Source organism: Zea mays, chromosome 2, assembly GCF_902167145.1.
Source record: "Zea mays cultivar B73 chromosome 2, Zm-B73-REFERENCE-NAM-5.0, whole genome shotgun sequence".
Classification (NCBI taxonomy): Eukaryota; Viridiplantae; Streptophyta; class Magnoliopsida; order Poales; family Poaceae; genus Zea; species Zea mays.
In genome coordinates this window covers 15,524,231-15,539,046 of record NC_050097.1, presented here as the reverse complement: position 1 = coordinate 15,539,046, position 14,816 = coordinate 15,524,231, and the positions used below count along the sequence as shown (strand labels likewise).

The 14,816-nt window shown below is 43.7% G+C and overlaps 2 protein-coding genes across 2 annotated transcripts; both read left to right on the top strand.

The window, feature by feature from the left end:
- Positions 1–1,435: 1,435 nt before the first annotated feature.
- Positions 1,436–11,008, top strand: LOC103648431 (serine hydroxymethyltransferase 4-like; the record flags this gene model as incomplete). The annotated part of the gene is made up of 3 exons (XM_008672904.2): positions 1,436–1,729; positions 10,688–10,820; positions 10,902–11,008. Coding segments are annotated over 3 exons (534 nt in total), but the record flags the coding sequence as incomplete, so codon positions are not given.
- A 330-nt stretch (positions 11,009–11,338) lies between these two features.
- Positions 11,339–13,828, top strand: LOC103648430 (golgin candidate 2-like). The gene is made up of 8 exons (XM_008672903.2): positions 11,339–11,354; positions 11,542–11,545; positions 11,637–11,973; positions 12,505–12,615; positions 12,692–12,751; positions 13,225–13,282; positions 13,498–13,553; positions 13,703–13,828. The coding sequence occupies exons 1-8, from the start codon at positions 11,339–11,341 to the stop codon at positions 13,811–13,813; spliced, it is 753 nt and encodes a 250-aa protein (XP_008671125.1). The 3' UTR covers positions 13,814–13,828.
- The last annotated feature ends 988 nt before the right edge of the window (positions 13,829–14,816 follow it).

Here is a 14,816-nt window from a genome sequence, read left to right as displayed (position 1 = left end):
AAAATGAAATCAAACATGTATAGGTGACCGGTAGAAAAGGCAGCATGCAACAGGCAACCAAGAGAGGAGAAGTGCACACAAGCTAGTCAATTGAGCTTAGCCGTAAATAAATTGAATATCTCGCAATTTGGAATAGGCCCCATCAGGAAATTTTAGCTTGACTGCAACATTAATTCCATAGCGCTGCTATCTGCTATGGTAAATAAGGGGTTTTGCTCAGTGACAATATGTTATACAAGACATCTATACACTAATCTCTGTGCTGTCATGCTGATACTGCTGCATTGTTATTTTAGACTGCTATATTGTCAAAACTATACCTTGACTGCAGGAGGTATTATATATGTTTTGGAAAGGTAACTTGTGTTTGGTTCATATTGAGTGTATTGCCTATGATCACGGATGAAATTTACCAACAAAAAAGTATTCTACAAATGTTTTGACCAGAAGAAGCTTGCATCTATTTTCATAATAATAAAACTACGAATTGTATGTATAAGTATATTAATACCATTCAAACTAGGGCCATTCCGAGTTATGGTGTTAGATTTTAATTCAAAAAAATCTGGCCTTGCATATTATAGATCTGAGTGTTTAGGAATATTTATATGGATGTTGTCTGTCTGTCTGTCGTTTTGTGCATCACCTTGGATTGTTTAATCACATATTATAGATCTGAGTGTTTTGCAAGTTTACTGATTTAGGAACATTTTATATGGATGCTTGCTGTCTGTCGTTTTTTACCATTGCCTTGTTTTGTATACCAAAATGTGGCTTGCAGTCATGGAAATGGATATTTTTGGCTTGCTTTAGTTCGTGTAAAAATATATTCCTTTGATGGTGATAGATCTGTTGTTCCATTTATTTTGGTGTTTTGGATTATTCTCAATGGATATGAACCTGTGTACTCAGATAGTCACCGTACCAATTGAAACCTTTGCACGAGGTCTTAACAATTTTTACTCTTTGACGACAATATATAAGAGAACTCGTGCTTAGTGTGCTTTAGCAAATCACATTGCGCATCTTTGTGTACATTATTGCTTATCAAATTTGGGTCCATGTGTGTTAACGTCACAGTAGCGCCCACTTCTGTTATGCAATGATCATGCATATATAGGCAATCCATAGTGGAATCTAATAAGCAATATGCTGTAATATGAGACATACATATTTCTAACTCAACTTTGGTGTGTAGACTGAGCTACTGCATTATTTTAGGGTCATAGTACAGAAGTGACACGATTTCGCTAATTCTTTTGTATCGTCCTTTGGGTACTGGAGTGTGTACTGGAGTCGGGAGGCACTTAGATAATGTATTATTCTAGGGCCATAGTACAGAAGGTGATATTATTTGTTTTTTTGAGCTCTGGAGTCCGGAGGAGATCTGAAGAGACTATTCATTGCAAATGTTTAGTTAGTTGAATAATCCGTGTTAAAAAATCTCACTATTTGCCTTACTCCATTTCAGGAAGCTGCAAATCCTTTTGAATATTGTGATGTGGTTACCACAACCACGCACAAGTCCCTCAGAGGGCCAAGGGCTGGCATGATCTTCTACAGGAAAGGCCCTAAGCCCCCCAAGAAGGGCCAGCCTGAGGGTGCTGTTTATGATTATGAAGACAATATCAACTTTGTAGTGTTCCCATCTCTTCAAGGTGGCCCTCACAACCACCAGATTGCTGCACTTGTTGTTGCTCTACAGCAAACTATGTCGCCTGGCTTCAAGGTGAAAGGGAAATGTGTCTTTGGGCCATTTCTAAGTATTTTGGTGATTGAGTGCAAACACAAGTGCTTAAATGTGAAAATATGCCAATGGATGAACAAAGTGCAAATCACAAGTTAAGGTATGTTTCTAAGCCTTAGTACATTGGTTTTGTGTACTAATATCTTGTCTAAGTGTTAGAAACAGAAAGAAGAAGAGAAGAGAAGACTTGGCTGTGTACAGCCAAGGGGCTGCTTCGGTCTGGGGCACCGGACTGTCCGGTGGTGCACCGGACAGTGTCCGGTGCGCCAGGCCGCCTCGGCCGAAGAGGCCGCTCTCGGGAATTTACCGGCGACGTACGGCTATAATTCACCGGACTGTCCGGTGTGCACCGGACTGTCCGGTGAGCCAACGGTCGGCCGGGCCAACGGTCGGCCGCGCGATCGGTGCGCGACACGTGGCCGAGCCAACGGTCGGAAAGATACACCGGACTGTCCGGTGTGCACCGGACATGTCCGGTGCGCCAACGGTGCGCAGATCTGACTCAGACAGCAACGGTCGGATGCGCTGTTTATGGAAACAAATCGGGCACCGGACAGTGTCCGGTGTGCACCGGACTGTCCGGTGCGCCACGAGACAGAAGGCAAAGATGGCCTTCCAGATTTGTTCCCAACGGCTCCTAGCTGCCTTGGGGCTATAAAAGGGACCCCTTGGCGCATGGAGGAGTACACCAAGCATTCCTTGAGCACTCTTGATCACTCACACATCAATCTTGCGCACTTGTTTGACATTCTAGTGATTTGAGCTCCGTTCTAGTGTGCTAGTCTCTTGAGCTCAAGTCTGGGTCTTGTGTGTGCGTATTCGCGGTGATCTTTTGTCGTGTGTGAGTTGCTAATCCCTCCCTTGCTCCGTGATTCTCTGTGAACATCTTTTGTAAGGGCGAGAGGCTCCAAGTTGTGGAGATTCCTCGCAAACGGGATTGAGAAAAGAAAAGCAAGAACACCGTGGTATTCAAGTTGATCATTGGATCACTTGAGAGGAGTTGAGTGCAACTCTCGTCCGTTGGGACGCCACAACGTGGACTAGGCAAGTTTTGTACTTGGTCGAACCACGGGATAACCACCGCGTCATCTCTGTGATTGTTTTCTTGTGGTTATTGTGTTTTGGCTCCTCTCTAGCCACTTGGCCATAATTGTGCTAACACTTAACAAGTTTTTGGTGGCTTAAGATTTGAAGTTTTACAGGATCACCTATTCACCCCCCCTCTAGGTGCTCTCAATTGGTATCGGAGCCGTTCTCTTCAAGAAAGGGACTAATCGCCCGAAGAGATGGATCCTAAGGGGAAGGGAATCGTGATCAACGATAAAGAGAAGGAGTCTTTCGTCAACGAGCCCAAAGATGACAAGCCTAACGACTCTGGCTCGGGTCATAGACAGAAGGAAGGAAAGAAGAAGAAGACAAGGCGCATCAAGGAGATCATATACTACGACGATAGTGATGAGTCTACTTCTTCCCAAAAGGATGATGACAACGACTACAAAAAGACGGTCAATTCGAACTTTTCATTTGATTATTCTCGTATTCAACATAGTTCGAATTCGCATTTGCTTTCCATTCCTCTTGGCAAACCTCCACACTTCGATGGGGAGGACTACGGATTTTGGAGTCACAAAATGCGTAGTCACTTATTCTCTCTCCATCCAAGCATATGGGAGATTGTGGAAAATGGAATGAAATTTGATAGCTCGGATAGCCCTATGCTTATAAATGAACAAATTCATAGAAATGCACAAGCTACTACTGTTCTCTTAGCTTCTTTGTGCAGGGAAGAGTACAATAAGGTGAGCGGCTTGGACAATGCCAAGCAGATATGGGACACCCTCAAGATCTCTCACGAGGGGAACGACATCACCATGCTCACCAAGATGGAGTTGGTGGAAGGCGAGCTTGGACGATTCGCCATGATAAGGGGAGAGGAGCCAACTCAAACTTACAACCGGCTCAAGACTCTTATCAACAAAATAAGGAGCTACGGGAGCACGCGTTGGACGGATCACGACGTCGTCCGCCTAATGCTCAGGTCATTTACCGTTCTTGATCCTCATCTCGTGAACAATATTCGTGAGAATCCCAGGTACACGATGATGACGCCCGAGGAAGTACTTGGAAAATTCGTGAGCGGGCGGATGATGATCAAGGAGGCAAGATATGTCGACGACGCGTTGAACGGTCCACTCCACGAGCCTCAACCCATTGCTCTAAAGGCAACAAGGAGCAAGGAGTCGCTACCTAGCAAGGTGGCGCAAGTTGAGGCGGCCGGGCTCAATGATGAAGAGATGGCTCTCATCATCAAGAGATTCAAGACGGTACTAAAAGGTCACAAGGGGCAGCCAAGCAAGACCAAGACAAAGGGGAAGCGCTCATGCTTCAAGTGCGGTAAGATTGGTCATTTTATCGCTAACTGCCCCGATAATGATAGTGACCAGGAACAGGGAAACAAGAGGGAAAAGAAGAAGAATTACAAGAAGGCAAAGGGCGAGGCGCATCTAGGCAAGGAGTGGGACTCGGACTGCTCCTCGTCCGACTCCGACAACGAAGGACTCGCCGCTACCGCCTTCAACAAATCAACCCTCTTCCCCAACGAGCGTCACACATGCCTTATGGCAAGGGAGAAGAAGGTATGTACTCGCAACACTACCTATGCTTCTTCAAGTGAGAACGAATCTAGTGATGAGGATGAAGTAGATTATTCATGTTTGTTCAAGGGCTTAGATAGATCTAAGATAGACAAAATTAATGAATTAATTGATGCCTTGAATGAAAAGAATATACTTTTAGAAAAGCAAGAGGATTTGTTATATGAAGAACATGATAAGTTTGTAGAGGCTCAAAAATCCCTTGCATTAGAAATTAAGAGAAATGAAATGCTTGCTTGTGAAGTGTCAACATGCCATGATTCTATTTCTAACTTAAAGAGCATAAACGATGATTTAAATGCTAAACTAGTAGAAGCAAATAAATCCAACTCTTGTGTTGAAAATGTTGAAATTTGCACTAGGTGTAAGGATATAGACATTGATGCTTGTAGTGAACACCTAGTTTCAATTTCCAAGCTTAATGATGAATTAGCTAGTCTTAATGCTCAACTTAAGACTAGCAAAAGTAATTTTGATAAACTAAAATTTGCTAGGGATGCCTACACGGTTGGTAGACACCCCTCAATTAAGGATGGGCTTGGCTTCAAGAGGGAAGCCAAGAACTTAACAAGCCATAAGACTCCCATCTCCACCAAGGAGAAAGGGAAGGCTCCTATGGCTAATAGTGTTAAGAAGAATCATGCTTTCATGTACTATGATAGGAGATATTCTAGAAATGCTTTTAGAGGTCATGATGTTTTTGATTCACATGCTTATGACTCTTATGCTATGACTGCTTCTAGTTCTCATGTTATTCATGGTAGAAATGTGCTTAGAAGAAATGTTGTTCATCAAATGCCTAGGAAAAATGTTGTTAGGAAAGTAGTGAATGAACCTTCTACAATTTATTGTGCTTTGAATGCTTCCTTTGCAATTTGTAGAAAGGATAAGAAAATTGTTGCTAGAAAGCTAGGGGCAAAATGCAAGGGTGACAAAACTTGCATTTGGGTCCCTAAGGATATTTGCACTAACCTTGTAGGACCCAACATAAGTTGGGTACCTAAGTCCCAAGCCTAAATTTGCCTTGCAGGTTTATGCATCCGGGGGTTCAAGCTGGATTATCGACAGCGGATGCACAAACCATATGACGGGGGAGAAGAAGATGTTCACCTCCTACGTCAAGAATAAGGATTCCCAAGATTCAATCATATTCGGTGATGGGAATCAAGGCAAGGTAAAAGGGTTAGGTAAAATTGCAATCTCTAATGAGCACTCAATTTCTAATGTGTTTTTAGTTGAGTCTTTGGGATATAATTTATTATCTGTTAGTCAATTATGTCATATGGGGTATAACTGTCTATTTACAGATATAGATGTGTCTGTCTTTAGAAGAAGTGATGGTTCACTAGCTTTTAAGGGTGTATTAGACGGCAAACTTTATTTAGTTGATTTTGCAAAAGAAGAGGCCGGTCTAGATGCATGCTTAATAGCTAAGACTAGCATGGGCTGGCTGTGGCATCGCCGCTTAGCACATGTGGGGATGAAGAACCTTCACAAGCTTCTAAAGGGAGAACACGTGATAGGTTTGACTAACGTGCAATTCGAAAAAGATAGACCTTGTGCAGCTTGTCAAGCAGGTAAACAGGTGGGAGGAGCGCATCACAGCAAGAATGTGATGACCACTTCAAGACCTCTGGAGTTGCTGCATATGGATCTCTTCGGACCCGTCGCCTATCTGAGCATAGGAGGGAGTAAGTATGGTCTAGTTATTGTTGATGACTTTTCCCGCTTCACTTGGGTGTTCTTTTTGCAGGATAAGTCTGAAACCCAAGGGACCCTCAAGCGCTTCCTCAGGAGAGCTCAAAATGAGTTTGAGCTCAAGGTGAAGAAGATAAGGAGCGACAACGGGTCCGAGTTCAAGAATCTTCAAGTGGAGGAATTCCTTGAAGAAGAAGGGATCAAGCATGAGTTCTCCGCTCCCTACACACCACAGCAAAATGGTGTGGTAGAGAGGAAGAACAGGACGCTCATCGACATGGCGAGGACGATGCTAGGAGAGTTCAAGACCCCCGAGTACTTTTGGACGGAAGCCATAAACACGGCTTGCCACGCCATCAACAGGGTCTACCTTCATCGCCTCCTCAAGAAGACGTCGTATGAGCTACTAACCGGTAACAAACCCAATGTATCCTACTTTCGTGTATTTGGGAGCAAGTGCTACATTCTAGTGAAGAAGGGTAGGAATTCTAAATTTGCTCCCAAAGCAGTAGAAGGGTTTTTGTTAGGTTATGACTCAAATACAAAGGCGTATAGAGTCTTCAACAAATCATCGGGTTTGGTTGAAGTCTCTAGCGACGTTGTATTTGATGAAACTAATGGCTCTCCAAGAGAGCAAGTTGTTGATTGTGATGATGTAGATGAAGAAGATGTTCCGACGACCGCCATACGAACCATGGCGATTGGAGAAGTGCGGCCACAGGAACAAGATGAACGAGATCAACCTTCTTCCTCAACTATGGTGAATCCCCCAACCGAAGGTGACGTACAGGTACCTCAAGTGGAGGCGATTGATCAAGGGGGAGCACAAGGTGATCGAGTGATGGAGGAAGAAGCGCAACCGGCACCTCCAACCCAAGTTCGAGCGATGATTCAAAGGGATCATCCCGTCGACCAAATTCTGGGTGATATTAGCAAGGGAGTAACTACTCGATCTCGATTAGTTAATTTTTGTGAGCATTACTCTTTTGTCTCTTCTATTGAGCCTTTCAGGGTAGAGGAGGCCTTGCTAGATCCGGACTGGGTATTGGCCATGCAGGAGGAGCTTAACAACTTCAAGCGCAATGACGTTTGGACACTGGTGCCTCGTCCGAAGCAAAATGTTGTGGGGACCAAGTGGGTGTTCCGCAACAAACAGGACGAGCACGGGGTGGTGACGAGGAACAAGGCTCGACTTGTGGCAAAAGGTTATGCCCAAGTCGCAGGTTTGGACTTTGAGGAGACTTTTGCTCCTGTGGCTAGGCTAGAGTCAATTCGTATCTTGCTAGCATATGCCGCTCACCATTCTTTCAGGTTGTACCAAATGGATGTGAAGAGCGCTTTCCTCAACGGGCCAATCAAGGAGGAGGTGTACGTAGAGCAACCCCCTGGCTTCGAGGATGAACGGTACCCCGACCATGTGTGTAAGCTCTCTAAGGCGCTCTATGGACTTAAGCAAGCCCCAAGAGCATGGTATGAATGCCTTAGAGACTTTCTAATTGTTAATGCTTTCAAGGTTGGGAAAGCCGATCCAACTCTTTTCACAAAGACATGTGACGGTGATTTGTTTGTGTGCCAAATTTATGTCGATGACATAATATTTGGTTCTACTAACCAAAAGTCTTGTGAAGAGTTTAGCAGGGTGATGACGCAGAAATTCGAGATGTCGATGATGGGCGAGTTGAACTACTTCCTTGGGTTCCAAGTGAAGCAACTCAAGGATGGCACCTTCATCTCCCAAACGAAGTACACGCAAGATCTACTAAAGCGGTTTGGGATGAAGGACGCCAAGCCCGCAAAGACGCCGATGGGAACCGACGGACACACCGACCTCAACAAAGGAGGTAAGTCCGTTGATCAAAAAGCATACCGGTCAATGATAGGATCTTTGCTTTACCTATGTGCTAGTAGACCGGATATTATGCTTAGCGTATGCATGTGTGCTAGATTTCAATCCGATCCTAAGGAGTGTCACTTAGTGGCGGTGAAGCGAATTCTTAGATATTTGGTCGCTACGCCTTGCTTCGGGCTCTGGTATCCAAAGGGGTCTACCTTTGACTTAGTTGGATACTCAGACTCCGACTATGCTGGATGTAAGGTCGATAGGAAGAGTACATCGGGGACGTGCCAATTCTTAGGAAGGTCCCTGGTGTCATGGAACTCTAAGAAACAAACCTCCGTTGCCCTATCCACCGCTGAGGCCGAGTACGTTGCCGCAGGACAGTGTTGCGCGCAACTACTTTGGATGAGGCAAACCCTCCGGGACTTTGGCTACAATCTGAGCAAAGTCCCACTCCTATGTGATAATGAGAGTGCTATCCGCATGGCGTAAAATCCTGTTGAGCACAGCCGCACAAAGCACATAGACATCCGGCATCACTTTTTGAGAGACCACCAGCAAAAGGGAGATATCGAAGTGTTTCATGTTAGCACCGAGAACCAGCTAGCCGATATCTTCACTAAGCCTCTAGATGAGAAGACCTTTTGCAGGTTGCGTAGTGAGCTAAATGTCTTAGATTCGCGGAACTTGGATTGAATTGTAGCATACATGTGTTTATGCATTTGATCAGGTTCATTCTGCATTTTGTTGCTTATTGTGGTGCTCCAGTTGTACAAACACTCCCTGGACCTCACAAGTCCGTTGCAAAGTGATACACATGTTTAGGGGGAGATGTGTTACAACTTGACCCTTTGAGACTAACCATTTGCTTGAGTTTGCTTGATTTAGTCTCGAAGGAGAATTGAAAGGGAAAAGGTGGACTTGGACCATGAAAGACTTCCACTGCACTCCGATGAGAGGGTAACTTATTCCAAGTCCATCTCTTGAACTCTTATTGCCATTTGATCTTAAATGAAGATTTTGGTGAGGCAATGGGGTTAAAAGGGCCAAGATTGATCCCGTTTTGGTGCTTGATGCCAAAGGGGGAGAAAATAAAGGCCAAAGCGATAAATGGATCAGCTACCACTTGAGAGATTTTGAAAATAGTAGAATAGAGTTTTTGTTGTGTCAAACGCTTTTACTGTCTCTTTTGTCAAAAGTTGGCTACTTGTGGGGAGAAGTATTGATTATGGGATTTAAGGGGAGTTTTTGAAATCTTTGATCAATCTCTTTTGAAATGACTCTCTTTATGCCTCAACATGTGTGTTTGACATAGAAATAGAGATTTGAGTTTGATTTGCAAAAACAAACCAAGTGGTGGCAAAGGATGATCCATATATGCCAAAATTGAATCAAAACCAATTTGAGTTTTCATTTGAAGTGATTTTGCACTTGTTCTAGTTGCTTTATGTTGTGTTGGCATAAATCACCAAAAAGGGGGAGATTGAAAGGGAAATGTGTCTTTGGGCCATTTCTAAGTATTTTGGTGATTGAGTGCAAACACAAGTGCTTAAATGTGAAAATATGCCAATGGATGAACAAAGTGCAAATCACAAGTTAAGGTATGTTTCTAAGCCTTAGTACATTGGTTTTGTGTACTAATATCTTGTCTAAGTGTTAGAAACAGAAAGAAGAAGAGAAGAGAAGACTTGGCTGTGTACAGCCAAGGGGCTGCTTCGGTCTGGGGCACCGGACTGTCCGGTGGTGCACCGAACAGTGTCCGGTGGTGCACCGGACAGTGTCCGGTGCGCCAGGCCGCCTCGGCCGAAGAGGTCGCTCTCGGGAATTTACCGGCGACGTACGGCTATAATTCACCGGACTGTCCGGTGTGCACCGGACTGTCCGGTGAGCCAACGGTCGGCCGCGCGATCGGTGCGCGACACGTGGCCGAGCCAACGGTCGGAAAGATACACCGGACTGTCCGGTGTGCACCGGACATGTCCGGTGCGCCAACGGTGCGCAGATCTGACTCAGACAGCAACGGTCGGATGCGCTGTTTATGGAAACAAATCGGGCACCGGACAGTGTCCGGTGTGCACCGGACTGTCCGGTGCGCCACGAGACAGAAGGCAAAGATGGCCTTCCAGATTTGTTCCCAACGGCTCCTAGCTGCCTTGGGGCTATAAAAGGGACCCCTTGGCGCATGGAGGAGTACACCAAGCATTCCTTGAGCACTCTTGATCACTCACACATCAATCTTGCGCACTTGTTTGACATTCTAGTGATTTGAGCTCCGTTCTAGTGTGCTAGTCTCTTGAGCTCAAGTCTGGGTCTTGTGTGTGCGTATTCGCGGTGATCTTTTGTCGTGTGTGAGTTGCTAATCCCTCCCTTGCTCCGTGATTCTCTGTGAACATCTTTTGTAAGGGCGAGAGGCTCCAAGTTGTGGAGATTCCTCGCAAACGGGATTGAGAAAAGAAAAGCAAGAACACCGTGGTATTCAAGTTGATCATTGGATCACTTGAGAGGAGTTGAGTGCAACTCTCGTCCGTTGGGACGCCACAACGTGGACTAGGCAAGTTTTGTACTTGGCCGAACCACGGGATAACCACCGCGTCATCTCTGTGATTGTTTTCTTGTGGTTATTGTGTTTTGGCTCCTCTCTAGCCACTTGGCCATAATTGTGCTAACACTTAACAAGTTTTTGGTGGCTTAAGATTTGAAGTTTTACAGGATCACCTATTCACCCCCCCCCCCTCTAGGTGCTCTCACAAGGCCTATGCAAAGCAAGTGAAGGCCAATGCTGTTGCAATTGGAAACTATCTCATGAGCAAGGGCTACAAGATGGTGACTGATGGAACTGAGAACCACCTTGTTCTCTGGGATCTCCGCCCCCTTGGCTTGACTGGTATGCAAATTAACATCTAACTGGGCTTCATTTTCAAGGGGCCAAACTATAACTTGTTTTACTGTTGTCTTATATCCACAGGAAACAAGGTTGAAAAGCTATGTGATCTTTGCCTCATCACATTGAACAAGAATGCTGTCTTCAGTGACAGCAGTGCATTGTCTCCGGGTGGTGTCCGCATTGGTTAGTATCATTTATTTATTCATTTCTTCTGTTGTGGTGCAAGCTTCAATGAAGTATTAGTCCAACATTGCTATCCACTTGTCAGTTCGAATTTTTTTATGGTCTTTGAGCCTACCTTCTTAATGAAAAAGGTGATGTGTCTAGATATTTTCTTGGTGTCTGGCCCTGGTATGGCCATTGTTGGCAAACCAAAATTTAGATTAGAGCTCTCATTTGGTCACATAGTTCATCTTGATGACCAATAAGCCAAAACCTTGACCACAAAAGTGATACCCCTGATTATGGTATGTTGGGAGGGGGAGGGGTGTATGCCTAACTAAAAAAAAATCCCAAAAATGATTCCTGAAATCGGTAAACTTACAATAATTCTAGGTGTAATCTCTGAAATTCGGAATTGCAACTATATTTTATACATTGTTTACCATTGTCCCAAATACATATAGAGTGATGCTTGTGCCTTTATTTGGTCCTTGCTTCCTGTGATGGGAATCATGGGATATACTCCTTAAGAATCATCTGATCTCTTGAACTGTTGCAGTCAGGTTAATAGTTCTGGTTCCATTTTACTTCACCGTTCTTCACATTTTTTGTACAATTGTGCTCTGTATTTTATCCGGCTTATCTGTGCTGCAGTAAGAGTGTGCAGGATCAAGCCGGTGGTGAACCAACGGTGGGGGTGGTGGCCGAGGTGAAACCGGAAACGGATCGAGGGGATCGCGAGGACGACAAGAGTGTCGTGTCCGAGAGCGGGAGCGATGAGGACTCCGATGGGTCAGGGAGCGAAGATTCGGAGGATTCCGAGGAGGAGAGGCGGAGGGAGGAGGAGAGGACGCGGCGGCGAGCTGAGCAGCTTGCGGCCATGGCCGCACGCGCTATTGCTGAGCGCAAAGATGCTGTTGCGAGGCTCGAGGGGGAGAAGGCGGGGCTTGAGAAGCTGCCCGCCGAGCGTGAGAAGGAGCAGGCTCAGGAGGTGAGGCTGCTTCATGGCTATTTTCTTTTGCTCGAGACTTGAAAGGTTTCTTAATGTGATGACATCAATATATATCGCTCTGAACAGAACGACAGAAACTGCTCTTATAGCATGCATGATGTTAACTCTTTTTTGTGTTTTATACCATCATTTAGTTAGTACCACAATGTGCCCCCTACATTCCAAACTATAGATCATACAAACTTTTTAGCTTATATATGTCTATCTAGGTGCATAGCAGCATAGGTACCTAGAAAAGCCAAACCAACCAATAATTTGTGATGGAGGGAGTATGTTTTTTGTTGTTATTATTCAAAATGTATTCTGTTTAGTTTTTTTTTGCAATACTGCATTTGAGCTCAAAATCCTGCACATATTTCATTGGTTATGGAACTGTAAGTTCATCTGAAGTACTTATAAGGCAGATTCAAGTATTCATTTGCAAAACCATTTCTACACACAAGTTATCCTGGTGAGATGGTTTCTAGAAAGTAGTGATTCCTTATCAGCTTCTTGTTCAACATGTTTCAGGCTTCAGAGTTGCAGACTAGTATGATTGAAACATTGGAAGCAGTGGAGATAGAGAAACAGAGACATCACAACACTAGAATGGAAGCCCTTGCACGTTTGGCTAGACTTGAGGTATATGCCTGTCTACAAACGACCCCTACCCAATCTTCACAGGTCTTAGCAATGGTCTTAAAGAAGGTTTTCACAGGTTACAAACGGTGAGCTTGCAAAGTCACTTGCCAGGGAACAATGGAATCTGGAAGTTCAAGTATGTTTTCTCCCCCCCATCGTATATTATGTTTTTGGGCTTAAGATAAGAAGCAATGGATAATCTACAGACTGCCCTGCTCTGAGTCGACAGCAGATGTAGAGGCAAACTATAGATGTGACTATGCATAGATAGTTGAAAGCATGGGTTTTTATTCTTCCCTTCAAGTTTAGAGAATGCTAACATTTTCAAGAGCCTGCACCTTAACATGTGGTCCACAATGCTATGACTAGACAAACTTGATACATTCTGGCAATGGAATAATGGGTTAGTCTAGAGTGACCTTGCACTGGAGTTCTGTGCACAAATGTAATTAACTATTTTTTGTTGCTTTCGTATTGCTGGAGTCCGATATTTTACCATAACAACTGCTAGCTATGCGTTGAATGTGATTCATAATCCATAGGTGTTTCACAAATTATACAATGCTCTATTGTCAAACTGAAAATTGTTTATTCTTGATATTTGAATAGGTAGATCAAGTGGCGCAGCTTCGAGAGGAAGTTGAATTGAAGAAACTTGCTCAAGATAGTAAGTTGACCATGACCTTCTTCTTGGGGCTCTCTGGCTTAGAGTTTACTGTGTTTTTAAGAACTTTTAGTTCGTTCTTAGGCCAACGCTATATTATGCTGACTTATTTTGTTTTCTTCTTGAACTTATTTAAGTATGACATGCCATTCTTTTTTGGTTTCGACTAATAGCACTTTTTTTTGGTATGTGACCTTTGTTACCATTCCATGAACAAGAATACAGAAGAAAGCTAACAAAGATACAAAAGACAAGTGCCCCTCCGGTTGATGAAGTAAGCAATCAACTTACATTTGCCAGTGGCTTTTCATTCCAGTCAACTGATATAATATTTAATTGAGCCTTTTTTAGTAGAACTATTGACTCCTCGAAAACATGTCTCTTTACCTTATCTATTTGTAATATGTGTTAACTTTTGTCTAGATAGAATCTTTGAGAAGGTTCAAGTTGGAGGAAGAAATTGTTGATGCAGAATACACTCTGACATGTGACAGAATTGTGAAGGACAAGGTAGGTTTTCCCGTGTATGACTGATCTCATGTAGTGATTAATTCTTATTTACAAATGGTAGTTTCAATTAAGCCCTTACAAATCTCTCCCACAATGGGAACTGCTGATACCTTGATTGAGACATTTTGACGCCAGAGCTGAGGAAGCATTGTACATTTGTCATATAATGCCTCCAGTGTAGCGAGTCAGATATTTTGCCTTGTGCTCAAACTGCTCGTGTGTGTGTATTTTGGTAGGGAATGTACAGGTTCAAACCTTGATGTTATGTTGTATTTTTTGGTAGATGACCCATGGTAGAAATAGCGCTGTTATGTTTATGGCACTCTCATGTTCATGTTCACGCACAAATATGGAAGCCACACTTTGTGTTCATCATGCTTTCCTATATCTTTGTGTACATGTGATTTAATGCCAGTTGTGTATTTATGAGAATTTTGGTTTATTTTGTAGGATTCCGGCTATCATCAAGTGACTCCTCCCCCTCACGTTGACTTTGCGGACAGATGTCTCAATTCTAGTGGTGGAGCTACGAGCAACATATATCAATGTATTTGTGAATTTGTGAACTTATGTATTTGGACTTATGTGAATTTGTGAACTTATGTATTTGGACTTATGTGAATTTGTGAACTTATATATTTGGACTTGTGTGAATTTGTGATATGAACATATATCAATGTGTTTGAAATATGTATTGTATGTGATATATTGTGTTGCATATGATATTATGTGTCTAATTTTTCATTTTTGTGTTTTTATTTTTTTTTTCTGAAAAAGGGTTAAGAACGTGGGTACCCACGTTCTTAAGGTTAAGAACGTGGGTACCGTCGAACTTATTGTGCAGTCCGCGCAGACCTCTGCAGGACACATAAGTTCGACGGCCACGTGACCCCGTCGAACTTAACCTTAAGAACGTGGGTGCTGTCGAACTTATGGGAAAAAATTCGACGGCCCCCGTCGAACTTAAAAACGCACGTTCTTAATGTTAAGTTCGACGGTACCCACGTTCTTAATGTTAAGTTCGACG

Coding starts and splice junctions, on each gene's coding strand:
- LOC103648430 (XM_008672903.2), top strand. Junction 11,974..12,504: donor AGAAGGAGCAGGCTCAGGAG/GTGAGGCTGCTT, acceptor AACATGTTTCAG/GCTTCAGAGTTGCAGACTAG. Junction 12,752..13,224: donor AATGGAATCTGGAAGTTCAA/GTATGTTTTCTC, acceptor ATATTTGAATAG/GTAGATCAAGTGGCGCAGCT.